The sequence below is a fragment of the Papaver somniferum genome, chromosome 9, assembly GCF_003573695.1.
Source record: "Papaver somniferum cultivar HN1 chromosome 9, ASM357369v1, whole genome shotgun sequence".
NCBI lineage: Eukaryota > Viridiplantae > Streptophyta > Magnoliopsida > Ranunculales > Papaveraceae > Papaver > Papaver somniferum.
In genome coordinates, this window is record NC_039366.1 from 42,573,191 (window position 1) to 42,591,151 (window position 17,961).

The 17,961-nt window shown below is 34.4% G+C and overlaps 1 protein-coding gene across 1 annotated transcript; it reads right to left on the reverse strand.

Annotated features, from left to right (window-relative positions):
* Window positions 1–840: 840 nt before the first annotated feature.
* On the reverse strand, window positions 841–6,204 carry LOC113313860 (pentatricopeptide repeat-containing protein At4g02750-like). Its single transcript, XM_026562645.1, has 3 exons — window positions 3,238–6,204; window positions 3,046–3,129; window positions 841–1,157 (listed from the first exon to the last, which is right to left on the reverse strand). The coding sequence occupies exon 1, from the start codon at window positions 6,097–6,099 to the stop codon at window positions 3,313–3,315; it is 2,787 nt and encodes a 928-aa protein (XP_026418430.1). The 5' UTR covers window positions 6,100–6,204; the 3' UTR covers window positions 841–1,157; window positions 3,046–3,129; window positions 3,238–3,312.
* Window positions 6,205–17,961: the final 11,757 nt, after the last annotated feature.

Sequence of the window (17,961 nt, forward strand, 5' to 3'; positions counted from 1 at the left end):
TGGTTATTTCAAGCCGAAAATTTTCATCCTTAGACGGAAACCCAAGTTATATCGAGCAGAATTTTTTTAATTCAAAAACAATAGTTAAATTTTCATTACTTGTTCCTGAATTATCACTAGGGAAGCATATTGGCGAGTAATTTTTGGAAGAAGTCCGAGCTACCTAGTTTTGTGTGTTTTATATTTGTATTTATTGGTTTGTTTGGATTCTTTGGAAAATTTTCTGTAATATTGTTGATATGCTCTTAGGGCACCAAGTTCATTCCGGTAACAAAACAAAAAAAGTCACATTGAGGGAGGTAATAAGAGGGAATATAAAGTGTTGAACGAGAAAAATAAGAGGATGCCCGCAAGAAAAGAGACTGATAAAGTAGAATTGAGCCCACTAGCTATTGGGCTATTAGAGCAAATTATACCCTAATTATAATTTTCCTTTTAGATGATCATAAATTTATAATCATAATTGTCTTTTTAGACTCAAACGTATTATTCTTGTAGATAAAAGGATGGTGGATGAAAAAAACATATATCTTATCGTATTTTTCCTTTATGGGATTAAAAACAACAGATATATATAGTCTTTCATGCGTATCTTTTTTTTCTTCGATTTGATACCAGATTTGATACGGCTTCTCTGAACTTTCCGTGCTTATTGCCAAAATTATTGCATTTTGTGATTTCAATTTTCTCCACCATCTCTGACATCAACATGACTAGCTCCTAACATTGTAAACTAAAACTAGAGTAGTAAACAAATTAAAAGGAAGGTGATTAGTTTATTATTTGAAGTGACCGGGTTTTATAATAAATAGGGTGACAAATAACCATCCAGAGAAAAAGTAAAGACATTTGGAAAGGCATGCTTTCAAAAATAAATTGGGAAAAATCATGAGTACAACATTTTGCATGAGAGAACCAATTGGGATTGCTAGATTGGAAACTAGCACAAAATATCAGCCAACTTTCTGCCGCTGTATTAACTCCCCCTAACTTCTCAAACTCTCTGAATAAATTATCAGCATAAAAGGGGATTACAAATTACCAAGCACAAATATAGGTTCCACGATCTCATCTGTACTATACAAGTTTTACAACCTTAAGGCCTGACAGTGTATCTGCATATCCCTTTTTGGCACTGTCTGAGCAAGATTCAGCCCCTGGAATACAAAGAATGCTCTGACATAGTAAATAAGAAAACTCATACTCTGCTAAGAATAGAACTCAAATTTAGCCGAGTCAGGAAAGACTGTGTCACCACCCTAATCAACACTAGACAAGTATGTAAGTAGAGTTGCAACCCACAGGCCTCTAGATTTAACCATTCTCATACTGCAGTCTTGCATGGCCTCCCCGTTTTCTAATAACCACACCCAATGCTAAGATTTTTGAAAATCAACAAAATTAGGGAGCAGAAAAGAAGGGAAGGTGTTCCCAAATCACCTTCTGGAAGGGAACTCAAGCAGCAACTCTTGCCTCAATATTCATCAACTTCAGCTTTATTCTTCGAAAGCCAAAAAATAATATTAATTTAAGCTTTTACTCATACAACCAGCAACCACCTTAACTTTGCTATTGGCCGCAAAACAAAACAAGGGCATGAATACTGAGTGATAAATTTATTTTCTCAAATATATCATATATGACAAGGATCTACGGTAGATATATTTTCTCAATTTCACATTCACAGCCATGCTTGGCCCTTGTCTGGTCCTGCAAACACCCATAGTAATTTGATTGCTAATAATACATGAATCCACTAGCAGAAGAAAACCCAAATTTTTCACCAAAAAGGCGCAATGAAATCAAACTTATAAAACCAGATTTTGTTATTTAAGCATTCAAAGAATTAGGATTTCATACAAATTATCAACTTTAAAAGCTTCCATGAGATAAAAACCACAAAATTATAAGTTAATGTACAACCCTGCAGTGCAAATGCTTACAATTTTTACAAGCATAGACAAGTATTTTCTTTGGGGTAATTAATTTTTCTGGATTCCTATTTAAATCAAATTAAAACAAACCCAGACAGAGAGTAAGTGTGGAGAAAAAAACATGAAACCAAAGTGACAGTTCCATGAACTTCAATCAAGTAGGAGTCAACTAAAGTAAAACTTCGTTATTAGATCTTCGGGAGAACAGAGAGAGAGAGAGTTATTTGAGATAAAGAGAGGAGAGATCTTTGAAGTTAGAACCGTAGGACTGAAGGATTCTCTGAATTAGTATTTGAAAGAGGATGAGATTTTGTGTACCAGCTTTATCACGTACAATGCTCTACTTCTAAGCTTTCAACTCCATTAAGTTCTAAAAAAGTAGTACCTGTTATGATCCTCTTCCTCGGGGGGACCCTCGTACATTCATCAACTGATACTAAATAATACAATTTTATTAGCAGATGAATGTGCGAAAATCCCACCGGGAAAAAGATGATAACATGCTTGGTTTATTAGTATGCTCAAGTGGTCCCAAAATATCACCAAACTAGAATTTTATTCAATGCTTCAAATGAAGAGTTGCATCCTTTATTTATAGTTTAAATGAGGACTTACTAGATATTTTCTTGAACACTCCCATATCTGATCTTAAAGTAACATTCCGTAGTACAAGTTTAGCTAAAGGGATCAATTCAGTGGAAGAAGGCATATGAACTTTAGTAGCAATCACATGACAAAAATGAATCCAATTCCCAAGTACAAAGTAAAGTTCCTAAAGTGGAGAGTATAGGGACTGTGGAAGATATTTCATAGCTACAAATAAATCATTTTCCACGCAATTAGTAAGGGAGTACATTGGTGTATGTGATCTTGTAGTTGATGCTCGGTGAAAAATAAATGATTAACCAACTCAGCAAATTTGTTCTTTTTAGGTTGCCGTTACACACATAATTATACTGAGTAGGTTATCTTCATTTATACAAAGTTTCCAATAGGGAATATCATCTAGTTAATAGAGTATATATACTACATAAACAGGTGCACGAAATTGTTTCCGACAAAGACAGCAGATCACCATAGAATAATATAAACTATATACTTATAATGGTACCTTTTATGACAGTAAACGTATTCTTCCTTTGGTTCACCTCAGCCACACTGAAATGAGCATATCATTCCCCGAATCAGCATTCGCCTAATCAAAGAAATACAATTGATTGTTAAACAATGCATCTGCTGATCAATCAAATTTAAAGCTTCAAAAGTACGAGAAAGATATAAGAAGAGATAATAGATCACATACCATTTAAACCATGTTTACAGGGTATAATTTTGGTTACGGTGCAATGATAATTGTCAAAGACCCATGACAATATTTTTACCAATAATCTCCACAAGAACATGAGCCATCTCTGAAATGGTGGAACCTTTTATTATCTCGTATAATGATCTCTCTTTCAGTAACTTTAGACATGAACTTTGTAAAAGTATGACAATCACCACAAATCCGAAGGTTCTTCATAATCTGAATTGAAGTTCCATCTGGCATGTTCAAGATACCATAAGCGATTGCTAGTTTCTCACTGTGGTACAGGAGAGCATTTTCCTTCTGCTCCTCTTCAATGTCATGAAGAACAAAATGCGTATTAGGAACATATCCGTATTCCTTAAGGCGCTCAACAAACTCCCGCAAGGTCGAAAAAATCTCTTCTGCTTGATCATGGGTCTTATCCCCGTTAACAAAATAACTGGTTATGTGCTTGATCTGAATCCAGCTGAATCCTGGTTCCTTTCTTACACCTCGGTGTCTCATCAAGGTTCGGATTTCTCCTACTTCTTTCCACATCCCTACAGATGCATAAATGTTCGATAATAAGATATAAATGCCTGAATTCTGTGGCTCCAACTGAAACAGTTTTTCTGCAACTCTACGCCCAAGTTCCACATTTTGATGAATCCTACAAGCACCAAGAAGAGCTTTCCACACAATGGAGTCTGGTTCGATAGGCATATTTTTGATGAAGTCCTCGGCAGAATAAAGGTGCCCAGCTCGGCCAAGAAGATCTACCATACATGCATAATGAGGCTCGAGTGGCATGATTCCATAATCTCTATTCATGGAATTGAAGTAAGCCCAGCCTTTGTCGATGAATCCTGCGTGACTACAGGCACATAAAATGCTCACGAAGCTAATCTGGTCAGGCCTTGTACCTTCAGACTTCATTTGTTCAAAGAGCTCGACAGCTTTCATTCCAAACCCATTTTCAGCACAACCATCAAGAATGGAATTCCATGAAACTACATCGTGATCAGGCATCTCATCAAACACTTGAAATCCGTCCTTACAACCACACTTGAAATACATAAATATCAAAGCATTACTAATGGAGATTCCAAAATCTAGGCCCAATTTGAATACTAGTGCATGGATTTGTTTACCGAGCTTCGCCACACCTAAGTCCGCACATGTTCTAAGAAGGACAGTTAGACATGACTGGTCTGGATTGACTCCTGATGCAAACATGTCAAGAAAAAGTTCGAATGCAAGATACCCAAGTCTTGCTTGTGCATATCCAGATATCATAGCAGTCCAAGAAACAATATCACGTTGGGGCATTTTCTCGAAAGCAGTACGCGCATCAACCAACTTGCCATTGTGAGAAAGGACTGATACCATGGTGTTCCAAGATACAATATCTTTAACTCTCATCGTATTGAAAACCTGATGGACATCTTCCATGTTTCTGCACTTTGCATACATCAAGATCAATCCGTTTCCTACATATGAGTTGAACTGGCAACCTGTTTTAACAGTAAGAGTATGGATTTGTCTACCCATCTCAAGAGATTCAATATTGCCACAGGCATAAAGAGAGCTAGTGAAAGTGGAGTGATTTGGCACCATTCCTGATCTATGAAGCTCAGCTAACAGATTCAAAGCTTCTTCACTCTGTCCTTTCTGTGACAACCCAGAAATCATGGTTGCCCATGATTCTATATTCCTAACAGGCATCCTTCGAAAAACCATACCTGCCTCTTCAAGCATCCCATTCTGTGCATATCCAGTAACCATTGTGTTCCAAGTGATCTCATTTGGATTTTTTATTTCTTCAAAAATACGTCTAGCTTCATGGATTTTCCCATGCTGTGCAAATGCAGTCATCAGTGCAGTTTGGGTAGGAACATTTTTCTCTGGAGCTTGATTGTACATAGAAATAGCATCTTGTAATCTTCCGCTTTTAGACAACGCTGCAATGATCGTGGTCCAAGTAAATTCATTTCTTTGAGGCATGATCTTGAAAAAATCCAAAGCAAGCTCTAGATTTCCAGCTTTTGTATAGGCATTCATTATCGCAGTACCCACTTTCACATCTCCCTCAAAACTTGTCTTGATAGCTACTGTCCGCAGAATCGCAATCAACATTCGACTATTCAATCCTGTTATAGAAGAAAGAGTAACAACAAAAATGGACTGATCAGGTCTCACACCACCATGATGCATCTTCGAAAACATATTCCATGCTTCAACATGATCATTACTACGAACATACCCAGAAATCATCACCAACCATGACACTATATCCTTATTTTGCATCTGGTCGAATAACTCACGAGCTTCTCTCAACAAACCACAATGACTATACCCAGTTATCATCGTATTCCATGACTCGGCATCTCTTTCTGGCATTCCATCAAACAAAATCCTAGCTGACTTCAAATCACCATATTTAGCATACCCATTAATCATAGCATTCCAACTAACTACATTTCTTTCCGGCATCGAATTAAATACTCGCCGAGCATCTTCAAGTTTACCATTGTTCGCGTACCCAGAAACCATAGTTGTCCAAGTTCTAATGTTTTTCCCAGAAAAATTATCAAAGAGTGATTTTGCTTCTTCAACTTGTCCATTTCGAAAATACCCGGTAATCATAGAATTCCAAGTAATGGAATTTCTTTGAGCCATTTCTTCGAACACACTTCGAGCATCTTCTACTCTCCTGTTTCTCAGTAACTCTCGAATCCTTGAGTTGCAGCGCAAAAGATCGTTCTGTGGGTGTTGGTGAACCGCTAGTGATGATGAAGAGGAGAGGGAAGGAAAGCAGTGAGTAAAATGATGATTCAGTGAACATATTGCCAAGTTTCTGCATCTTAACAAAACCATTAACAGTAATTGCTCTGCTGTGTGGTTCTTCTGCTAGCAAAACCAGAGAGTTAACTCGGAGTTAGGGAAGTAAAGAGTGTTTGAAATCTTGTGATTCGTATATAAGCAGCAAGGTCGTGGTCGACTTCATTTTTTGAACTGCCCTTTAAATAAATACAAAAAAAGACCACAATCAACAATTCTTGGGTGAAAAATGATATTTAGATTTTGATTACGTTTAAAAATGTAAAAATAGTCGGGATGTAAACAATTTCATCATATCCATTTTCAAATATTTTTTTATTTTTAATTTACATCAGGATGCATCCAGTTTCATCCTTACTATTTTTTTAGTTTAATTCAGGATGAATCCAGTTTCATCCTTGCTGTTTTTTTGGTGTCCATTTCACCCATACTAATTTTTACTCGTCCATTTGAACCATGTTTTAAAAATATTTGGACAAATGACCCATTTTCCGCTAAATAAAAAACCGTGTACACACAAAGGGGTGGGCCCCACCCTCAAGGTCGTGGTCGTTTGTCTTTGGAACATAAACATTAATCTTTGTAAAAGAAAACAACAATGGTTACAAAAGAATTAATGTAAATTCCCATCTTTTTTGATGACAAGCCACGCCTACCTCGAGATCCACGATCCACTGGTTCATCCATTGAATCGATCGTTGTTAATAAAGACTAACGGTTAATCACACAAGAACTCTAAGAATCTAGCCAAAATGGCTCACACAAGAATCATACAAGTCTATCTAATGGTTCTAAACTCATTTATGACTTTACACCTTTTCAATCTCTATCTTTAGCATAACTAAGTCTTACTAATTGAATCGGGTTGGTTCTATAGCCTATTCAATAGGTCTTGTGAACATCTACAACTTTGTAGAAGAAACCTAAGGTTAATTCAGACCACAAGTGGTCCAATTCATTAACTAGGTACACTAGTCCTAAGCCCAAGTCCACTAAACAAGTCCAATAATCTTAGAACTGGTCTAACTGTTCAACTAAGGGTCAACATCTGGTCAGAGGGAGTCAGATAACGGTTACTCACAGGCAACGTCAGTCAAAGGTCAAGGTCAAAGTCAAGTCCATGGTCAATGGGCTAACTCGGTCAAGTCAGGTCAACACGGTTCAACTCGGTCAGATTAACTGAGTCAGAAACACAATATCAGTCGGACATCTAACTGAGCAAGCGAACACTGGCCTAAGCCATAACCACACCATTGCTACATCAATTCCAAAATATAACACCCTATCTTTCTCTAGCCAATTTCAGTTTTGCAAGTTACATCTATAAACTCTACCACAACAACAATACATTCATTACAACATAATCCTATAATTCAATATATAATTGTAATTTAAGCTTTATAAGAACTATTCTCGAGAGATTCAAGCTCAATCCATTGAAAATGAGATCGATAGAGGGAAGGAGAGGAAGAACATAGAAGAAGAAGAAAAGAAATAAAATGATTCTTCTCTCGATCGGTTTCTGAGATAAGACCAAGGAAAAATACTAAGGCACCCATGAGAAAGGATATGGGCAGCCAGGTCGGTTTTTATGCAAAAAGACCATTTTACCCTTCATACAAATATGATGATATCTTCTTCGTCTGATGTCCGAATGACACGTTCGAGTAGTCCATTATGCGTAACATTTTGAGATCTATTCAACGATACTAATTTCATATCTAGATAATTTTTAGATTAATTCATATTAATTAAAGTCTACATTCACTAATCAAGTCATTAACGGCTAAATCGTCACTTGATCATCTCAAGATCGACCCTTGATTATCATTAGACCGGTCAAATAGCGTTGACGAGCTTGAGGGTCTTTACAATAATCATCCAACCAAGAGTTTCATATCGCAATCATAGCCTAGAAACCCAAAAGAAACAAAAGAAACCATTTTTTTAACCATAATAAGTCGGTATCAATGTCCACATTGGTCGTTGATGTTCTTTGACCACGAAGAACATGAAGAGAAATCGGACGTTGTGTATGTGCCGTATCAACTGCTTGACCTTATATATGCTAGAATTAGCCAATGTGGCAAATTCATATCTACCAATCCTGGTTAAACCCATTTAACCTTGCTTGACCTTATATATGCTAGAATTAGCTAATGTGGATATTCATATCTACTGATCATGGTTAAAACTTATTTAACCTAATCTTGAATAATTTTAATTTTTGAATGTACGAGTGATGTCAAAAACCTAACTAAGAGTAATGGGTTGATAAACCACAATCTAGGTATGGGTTTTGTTGCGAGTAAAATGAAAATATATTAGGTTTTAAAAAAGAGGGTAATTTAGTAGTTTTACCTTTTTTAAATACACCATATCTCCGTCTTCTAGGTGGGAGCAAAATTAGTAGGCTTAAAATTAGCTAGGATCAGTTTTGAATAATATACTGTCCATTCAAACGACTTCATATAAAACTATATACACTGAACTGAGCAAACAAAAACCTTAGGGGAATGATGCATGTTTCCCACGAAAATATGAAGATCCGCCCACAGATATATAAATACTTTATATAAAGGAGAATCCTTTAGGCTTATGTGTCAACTCTATATTCATCCTTAAGGATTCTAAAATATTATAGTGCCACATCAGCATATAGTAAGTGCCACATCAGCCTACAAGTAATGCCATTTTTTAACCGACACTTCTCTTGACCAAAATCACCCAAAAGACACGACTATTTGAAAGTTTAAAAATGTCCGATTTGGAATAATCCATATAGCAAGATCCAACCTTTGTATTCAAATAATGCGTACAGGAAAGTGGAGTACACACACGAAGTTGCAACTAAACAAACAGGCTGATCAAAATGTTGGTGCCATTATCGGCTGTGAAAGATGTTGTTGTTGTGACAACAACCGCTCACCATATAAAGCCTTTGGAAGATCAATTTTGTTTATCTTCAAGCGAACTATTGATGCTCTTGGATCAAGTTTGTATTCTTTAGATGTTTCCAAAACAGAAACATGCATCTCTATTTCTTAAGAGATATAAGGAATTCAAAAACATCTATTTATCTAATTTTTCTTATTTTATCAAATGACAGTGTTCAGAATCGTTACATACTTAAACATGAAGAAGAATGCGGATAGGTTCATTACTAAACCCAGAGAGCATCTGCCAATCTAATATTCTTATCCGTCATTGGAAAATGAGAAGAATAAGGTACGCAGATATACCAGTTTCTTTAACCTTTTTTTTTCCTATATACTGTATAAATTTTGTTGCATTATTTTACTCCAACCTATAGGCATGTATAAGACGAAGAGGAATTCCTTCAATCAGAAAATGGTAGAAAGATCAAGGTTCTGTCATTCTTTCACTCTAACCTATAGGACTGTATAAGATGAAGACGAATTCCTTCAATCTGAAAAACGGTGGAAAGATCGAGGTTCCGTTGCGAGAGTGAATACATGAGATACTTCTGATGGTACCGAAAAGAAAAAGCATAACTGGCTATACTATTTAATTGAGAATTGAATTAGCTTGAGTTAAAGAATATAATATGTGAAAAGTATATCTAATTGAATTGCAGTAAACGTTCAAACGATCTGGGCGACAATATATAAGTGGAATACCAAAAAAAAAAAAAGACAATATATAAGTGAATATATGAATGATTCTCTCTTTGTATCTGTCCACGCACTTTGTTTTATCATTTATATTATGTTGAATAGTCGATTTACTGGCAAAGGAATAACAAATTTTATTTGTTTGTGAGTAACACATTACAAATTTCATTGATGCAGGTATTTGATCGTTCATTAGTTGCTTTTGTTTTACTTTAAGTAACTTCTTAGTGGCTTAATTTAGTTGATGATGCACATTTTTGGTCATCATTCATTCAGTTCTGCCTTGGACTGATGCAAGTATATCCCAAATGGTAAGTTTGACAATTTTTCTAAGTAGTTATTTCCCGGAAAGTTTCGACTAAATAAGGAACATAATGCTAGATTTTTGCATGATATTTCCCTGCAGATGTTAAGTTTTCTAAAGAGTCATTGTCTGTTCCATTCTGACTTGAGATTAAGCAGGTGCGTAGAAAATGTTGAGTTTGTATTAAGCCATGATTTGTCATTTGTAAGAATACTAAGGAATTAAGCAGGTACATAGAAAACGTTGAGTTTGTACTTTAATTAGCCTGCTTGATTTCTCATTTGTTTGAATACTAAGGAAAAGTGGGGAAAAGGGTCGATCAATGGATTGAGATGACATGATGGTCTCGAACGAAGAGACTTTGGGCTGTAAGATGATCATAAATTCTTTGAAATGATCTTATACATAGTTTGATGCAAACACAGTCTATGATTACACTTATTACTTCTTCTTTTGTGTTAATTGAAACTAGCCCGTCCATTTGGACGGGTTTACGGAGCTTGTATATATATACAATTAAAAATATCTTTATGAGAGTTTGTTTGCGTGGTCTGTTAAAAATTTTAGAAAAATTATTTTAGCTTAACTTTTTGAAACTCTTACGTCAGATTTTAAGCAGTAAGAATATTTTAAGTCGAAAACCGCATCCAATCTATGTTTTTTTAATTTTTAAATTTTCTCTGTGTGTAGTATGAGTGCATGCATGATCATAAAAGTGGTTTTGCATGTGACAATTGTTATAAGAGGGGATCTGTTTTTACCAGCTAGGGGAAAAAATCAGTCATCTCCATGACCGCTAATTGTTGCTTAAAATCTTGTAATTTTGTCTATAAGCAGCCAAGTCAGGTTATCAATCATGCAACATTTTTCTCCCAAATATGATATGCGACTCTCAACTGTGAGAAGGTTATAACACTTGTTATATCAATTAGAGAATGTTACATTAGATTAGAAAAACTAATACAAATATTTGTAGGTCTAAGATTTTGGAAAATAAGAAAAATATAAAATGGAAAACATTCATGTGGGTGCCGCCACCTAATACTATGAGCCATTATGAAAGTATAAAAATTAAAAATTACGTGCTAAACGAGAGATGGCCTCGGTATATATTTATTTATATGATTTATTAATTAAAAAAATATATTTGTATATTTTATTCAATACAAATATATAAGTTTTATAAAAATATAAGGAATAACTTTTCACTTGTTCTTAAACTCATGGATCGTGCAGTTGATCAGTACCAAACTAAACCATCTAAAATATAGTGATTATGATTCTCATAACCATAACACAAATAAAAATTTGTCTTTCAGTTTTTTCCATCATCTCAGACATGATGATGTCAGTGGTGTTATAATAAATTGTGGAGTTGGACATCAAATAGATTACTTTGTATAAAACGGAAAAGAAAAGTGGAGACGCAAATATCACTTCTGTAAATAATGCCTCGTGAGTCCATTCCTTAAATTGATTATCGGAGGAAACATGATTAGGCAAGTATTGGTAAGTGAAAACAACCAACACTTATAAATAGCGTGAGGGAAAAATCGAATTAGAAAAGCATGACTCCAATTGAATGAGAGATATAACAACTCCATAGACTTGGTCCTAATGACCAACCCCAAATTTACATTCTGCTATAGTATAATTCTCTATTCTCAGTTGTTCAGTCTTACGATTTTTTTTGGATGTTGTCGGGTCCGCAATTGCATATGTGGTCATGCCTAAATGCAGAATTTTACAAAAAGAAATATTCATAAGAGAGTCTTTCACCTAAATAATAAGGGTAAAATTATGAGGTTCAAGTTCCTTGACTGTTGACATGTTAAGTTTATCTATTCTTGTGAACCGAGCTTTGTTTTTTTTTTGTCCTTGTAAAAAAGCAGAGAAAACTAGTTAGCGATAAAAAAAATGAAATAGATATTTATGCTATTTAACACCATTAAGCTCCAAGAAATTAGATGTACATATGACGATTGTTATGGGAGGGACCAATATTTATCAATGAAGGGACAAAACTCACCCTTTTACCCTTTTGTTACAATATCTGGCGCAAAAATAAGCTAGGGCTAAATGTTTCACAAATACAATACAACAATATTTGGTTTTCATAATTCGTCCCAAAAAGTATCTTAATTAAACAAGGGAATATCATAGACATATCTTTCAAATTTATGGAATTTCTCCAAAAGCTCAAAAAATTGTGACAAACTATAAAAAAAATGGTTTTAAAACAAACTCATTCGGCAGAATTTAACAAGATATTTTGTATTGTATACCAGAGTACTATCTAGGTTTAATTTCTTAGGTAGCAATAAAAATAAAATTTATATAACAGTCGTCTTGCAGAAAAACTTCCGTAAAGACTGGTGGTAACAGAATTCTCAGATGGAAAAGAGTTTTCATTGGATTGTTACTCCAAACAAACTCCTACTGTTCAAGGAAAAACAAACGAAGTATAAATTACTTAGTTATTTTTGGTATTTCTCATGGCAAAAAAAAAACCCTAAAGGAATAGGAAGAATATTTGCACTTTAGTTCTTCGATCTTCTCAACAATGTTATTCCAGAACATAGACTACTTAATTCTCACCAGATTGAGATTTAGTTACTCATACAAGGTGTTTCTGAAATATTAACACCTCTAAGACAACACACTATTTGTAATTTAGATTTTCAATTTTCTCCACCATCTCAAACATTATTTTGACAAAAGAAAATTAATTTTCTTTTAAGTAAATAACATGATTGAGTATTCTTGAATTAAAATTAAGAAAAATAACCTATACTTTAGAAATTTACTTGTTTTAGTTTTATAAGTAGTGGCCTCAATCTTCTCACGGAAATAATGAGCGTGGGATCCATAGGATACAAGAGGCGTATTATTGGCTTTGTACATGAAATACTTTTTCTTTAGCCAAAATGCATTAACCCATAAATAATGTGACCTAGAAGGAAAAATAAACATGTGAAATTATAATACAATTTTAAAATTTTCATAAGAGCAAACTGTGTTCGACTTTATGTTATGCATCCAAGGTAATGTTTACAACCGCGTACATATCCCGAAATTATCACCAATCAAGTGTGTTGTATTTGCTCATCATGGACCTATCCAGAGTAATGGTTTATTAGGGGCTCACCAACGATTGAATTTGCAGCGCCACTAGTTATAATAAGGAGTGACTATAATGCAATCTTGACAAAGCAAAATTGTATTATGACACCAATAACTTATGAATTTATTTGATTTTTAAATTTTGGATTTTTTTTCCTTTCTCTTTCTTTTTTTTTTTCTGATTTTTTGTTAGTATAGCTTGCTTTTAGTTTTCTCATGTCTTCATGTTTTTATTTGTACTGGTTATTTATTTTTTGTACGTAAATTCTTTGTGTATGATATTTTCTCGTCCTGTAAAGTAGTTTCAACTCTACTATTATTAAGCAAAAGTTTTATATTGTTCCTTCAAATAAAAATATCCTCACAAGAAAAGTAGATTAATATGAGATCAAATTCGTCAAATTTTATAATTAGAGCACCAAAATAAAAACGATACATTAACGGAAAATTAAGCTCACAAAAAACAAAAAAATGGGTAAATCAAAAGTTATTAGTATCACTTGATATCTAGATTAGGATATCCGGTGGTCTTAAGGATTTGTACAAAGTACAAACACTAAAAATCTCTGAATTTAAATTAAATTATTTAAATATATTATTAAAAAGGGATAGTTATAAAGAAGAATATCAGTAATGTTAATATTACACCTTGTTTTGTTGGAAGAATTGGAATTCTGGAAATTCAATTATGGGGTAATCCAATTCTTGGAATTGAATTCAATTCCAGAAAATTAGCGTTTGGTTGAGGTAACTCAATTACTTTTGTTTTTACCCTGGAAATCCAATTCCATTACAGTATTAGACCAATGCAATGGAGATCTATTATTTGGAGGGAATTGGATTCCTAGGAATCAAAATTCTTAATTACGTAGAGTTGATTTGTGTTGTTTGGTTCAATAAATTGACCACATTCCCCCGGAATTGGATTATACCAAGAATTCAATTCCTTGAACCAAACATATTGTTAGTTCGTTTTACATTGAGTATGGCTGAATATTGCCGAGAATATTCATGTATTTTTCTTTATTAAAATCATTCGAAATAACCAAGAAAATATAGGTGTACCTTTTCGCATATATGTATACCACACATTACAAAGCTCCTTAGATGAGTCCGGCTAATTTTGTACTTGCAGTTTTTTTCTTTCTTTTTTGCTCATTTGCTTCTCTTTGTTTGCAAAACTCTAGCAGTTCTGTTGTAATGATAGAAAAGAACAAAAAATACATGTAAATCCTCTACAAATAAAAATTTAGATTATCAGAGGACATCTTAACGAGTGGTTGCTGTTTGAAAATCTTGTGATTTATACAAGAGCAAGAGCAGTATGATAACAATGGGCATTCAACAATTTTTCAGAAGTTTAAACGAGACGCAAGTCGATACATATTATCACAGAAGAACTGCATCAAACTAACTAAAAGAGTATAACATTTCCTTTTCCTCTTTTTTGCATACAAGGGTAATTAAATACATTTATTTACTTATGCTTGCTAAGTTTAAGACAAACGTCCCTGTTGTCACTTTTACGTACGCACAACTCTTTTGTTTTTTCTAAAACATTTCACCTAAGCATAGATTTTGGTTTTCAATTTTCTCCCTCATCTCAAACATGGTGGTGCAAGCCGTGATATTCTAAACATAGTAGATTAGAGTTGACAGCAAGTAATGCATAAATTGATGATTTGAGGAAGATATAGTTAAGCAAGTACTGTTAGGTGAAAATAGTGTGGTGAAAACTCGAACGGGCCAAAAGCATGATTTTGTCATTTGCATAGCCGATATACTGTAACTCCCTCGGCTTGGTCAGTACGTTCCTAAGTGCATCCAGTGGACAACTATAAATTGTTGGAAAACGATTAATAAAAAAATAATTTTTTAAAGTTTTAATAAAAAATTATAATTTATTGTTTTATTTTGTGAATGAAACTTTTTAGTCCCACATCGTGGAGTTTCCAATTTTTAGTAGTTTTAAGAAACTATATAAACCTTTTAGTCCCACATCGGGGAGTTTTTCTTCTTAAGTTGTATTTGTCAATTATATAAAGAAATTCACTACTTTTGTAAAATCTATGGGAAAGGGGTTGCTCTATATTTTAGAGGGACCCCTAAGGGAAAATATTTTATAGCGGATTCGCGATTTTCCTTAACGGTTTTTTCGGAGTTGCCAAGCTCAAGTTGAGCATCTACTACATATGCTAGTAGTAGGTGTATTAGGGTGTTTTATCCTGGAGATATCCGTCCTGTGAGGGCTATAGCATCACTCTTGAGTATAGCCGGGCGCTAATGTCTTAAGGACAGCGTGTTGAACACGTGACTCACTCTATTTTCCAAAGTTTTGCCTTGTTGCTGTTGCGGAGATACGGGGAGCTTGTTCGTTTCGTCAAAGCAATCACTTCCATTATAAAGGAGCTAAGTATCAATAACTTTTGCTTATTTGATTTTTCTTTGTTTTTGATTATTGCACCCAACAATCTTAAGACATTAGTTTGTAATAATCGAAAACGATTGATTGGTTTGTGAATCATGGATGTTAATTGTGGAGTGAAAAAACAAAAACGAATTTCTGGTCAGCTGTAGAGTTTCAATTTTATCTTTTAATAGAAGGAATTTCGATGAACCCTTTTGACACAACGTAGTAGACATCCTGATAGTTACCCGCGTAAAATTTCAGAATTTTTGGAGTTGTAAAAGTATTTTTTTGATATTTTACAAAACAGAAAAACGTTTCTGAAAAATTCTGACGAGCAGAAAATGTTGTTAACTAAATTAATTTTTGTGGGGTAACCATGAGTTTTTTGAAACGCTGATTCAAACGAAGTTTGTATATAGATGTTATCTTCAAAACTCATATTTTACTTTCTGATTTGGAATTGTGATTTGTGAATAAAGGTGTCATCTCCGAGGGACATGGCTAATAGCCGCATGTGGTTGGAAACAAATCTTCCAAAGATGGCAAAGGTGAGAACATCGAACGCAACTCTAAGCATGGTCTTCATGATAAAGGTATATTTCGTAAACCTGAATCCGGAATTACTTTAGTTAAGGGTGAGTGTTATGTTTGTAAAATTTCTGGCCACGCGGCAGTAAATTGTAGACAACATAAAAACCTTAATAAGTAGAAAGTTAATGCTAATTTAGTTGAAACAAACTAGAACGAGTTTGGTGGCATGATGTCGGAAGTTATTTTAATAACCAATGTGAGAGACCAGTAGGTGGACTCTGGAGCCACCAAGAATGTTTGTTGAAACAGAGACCTGTTCACCTCCTATCATAGGATAGGGGATGTCGAGAAACTCTTATTGAGTAACTCATATGCAATAGAGGTTGCATAAAAGGAAAAGGTCGAGCAGAAGCTCATATCTGTAATATTCTCACATTGAATGAAGTTTTCATGTTCCGAGCATATGCGAAAATCTTGTATCTTGTTCTGTTGTAGATGGAAAAATATTTAAGATCTTAATTGAATCTGGAAAACTTGTTGTAACTAGGCAGTGATTTTTTAAGCAAGAGTTATAGGACTTTGGGTCTATATAAGCTTAACGGAAAAACTGATGATGTGAACGTAGTTGATTCTTGTGATATCTTTGTGTGATTGATTGTTTTACGTGGTAGACTTGGAACCGTAAACTTATAAGTCAATGCTTAACTGGCTAGCATAGGCTTCGTACCCAAATTTAGTTTGGATTTTGAACACAAAAGTGAAATCTGTGAAGAATCAAAATATGCTATAAAATCTTTTAGCACAAATGTTCAGAGTAATTCTAAGCCTTTAGAATTAATTCAGTTAGGCCTAGTTGACATGAGTTCAACCCAAAACCACTGTGGTAAAAGATGGTTATAACTTCCGTAGATGATTGTACGAGGTACTATCTTGTATACTTGCTTAGGATAAGGATGACGCCTTAGAAGCCTTAAGATGTATAAACTTGAAGTTGGAAACCAATTAGAAGCCTTGAACATAACAACCGTATCCTTAAGGAGATGATAATTTCCATGTTGATTAGTTCAGGATTACCTGCGGCCTTGTGGGGGGAGGCAGTCCTCTTAACTAGTATATCCTGAATAAAGTACCCTTTTAAGAATCAGATGAAACTCCATATGGTTTATGGAACGGTAGATGACCTTCTTATGAATGTGTCAAAGTGTGGGGGCGTTTGACTAAGATTGTAATTCCTCTTCCTAAAAGAACTAGATTGAAACCAAAAATGTTGATTGTGTTTTCGTATAGGGTATATTGAGTATACTTCTACAAATAGATTTTTGGTTGTGTGTTCTGATTTTTTCTGACATTGGTGTGAATATTATTACGGAATCTAGGGATGCTGAGTTCTTTGAACATGTTTATTCTAAACCTGTACCTCATTAGAGATGTGTTGTTGATCCCCTAGATTTATCTTCAAATAGTCAGAACTTATTTTAAAGGAAGATGAAGTTGATGTTGAGCCTAAGAGAAGTAAAATAATTAGACTTGAGACTTCTTATGAAACCGACTTCATAACATGCCTAGCTTAGTCTGAGCCACAGACTTGTAAAGAAGCCTTAATATCTACTGAAACCCCATTCTGGTAAGAAGCTTCATTTAGTGAAATGGACTCAGTCCGTTGGAACCAGACTTGGGAGCTTGCTAGTTTACCTCCAGGTTGTAAGACCATGGGATGTAAATGAGTCTTTAAGAGGAAACGATAGGTAGATGAAACTGTGGAAAAATATTAAGCTAAGTTGGTAGCTAAAGGCTATAAACTAAAAGAAGGTGTAGATTTCCTTGATTCTAATTCAATTGTGACGGAAATTACTTCCGTTGAGATACTAATTGTTATTGCTGCCATAAAGAACGTA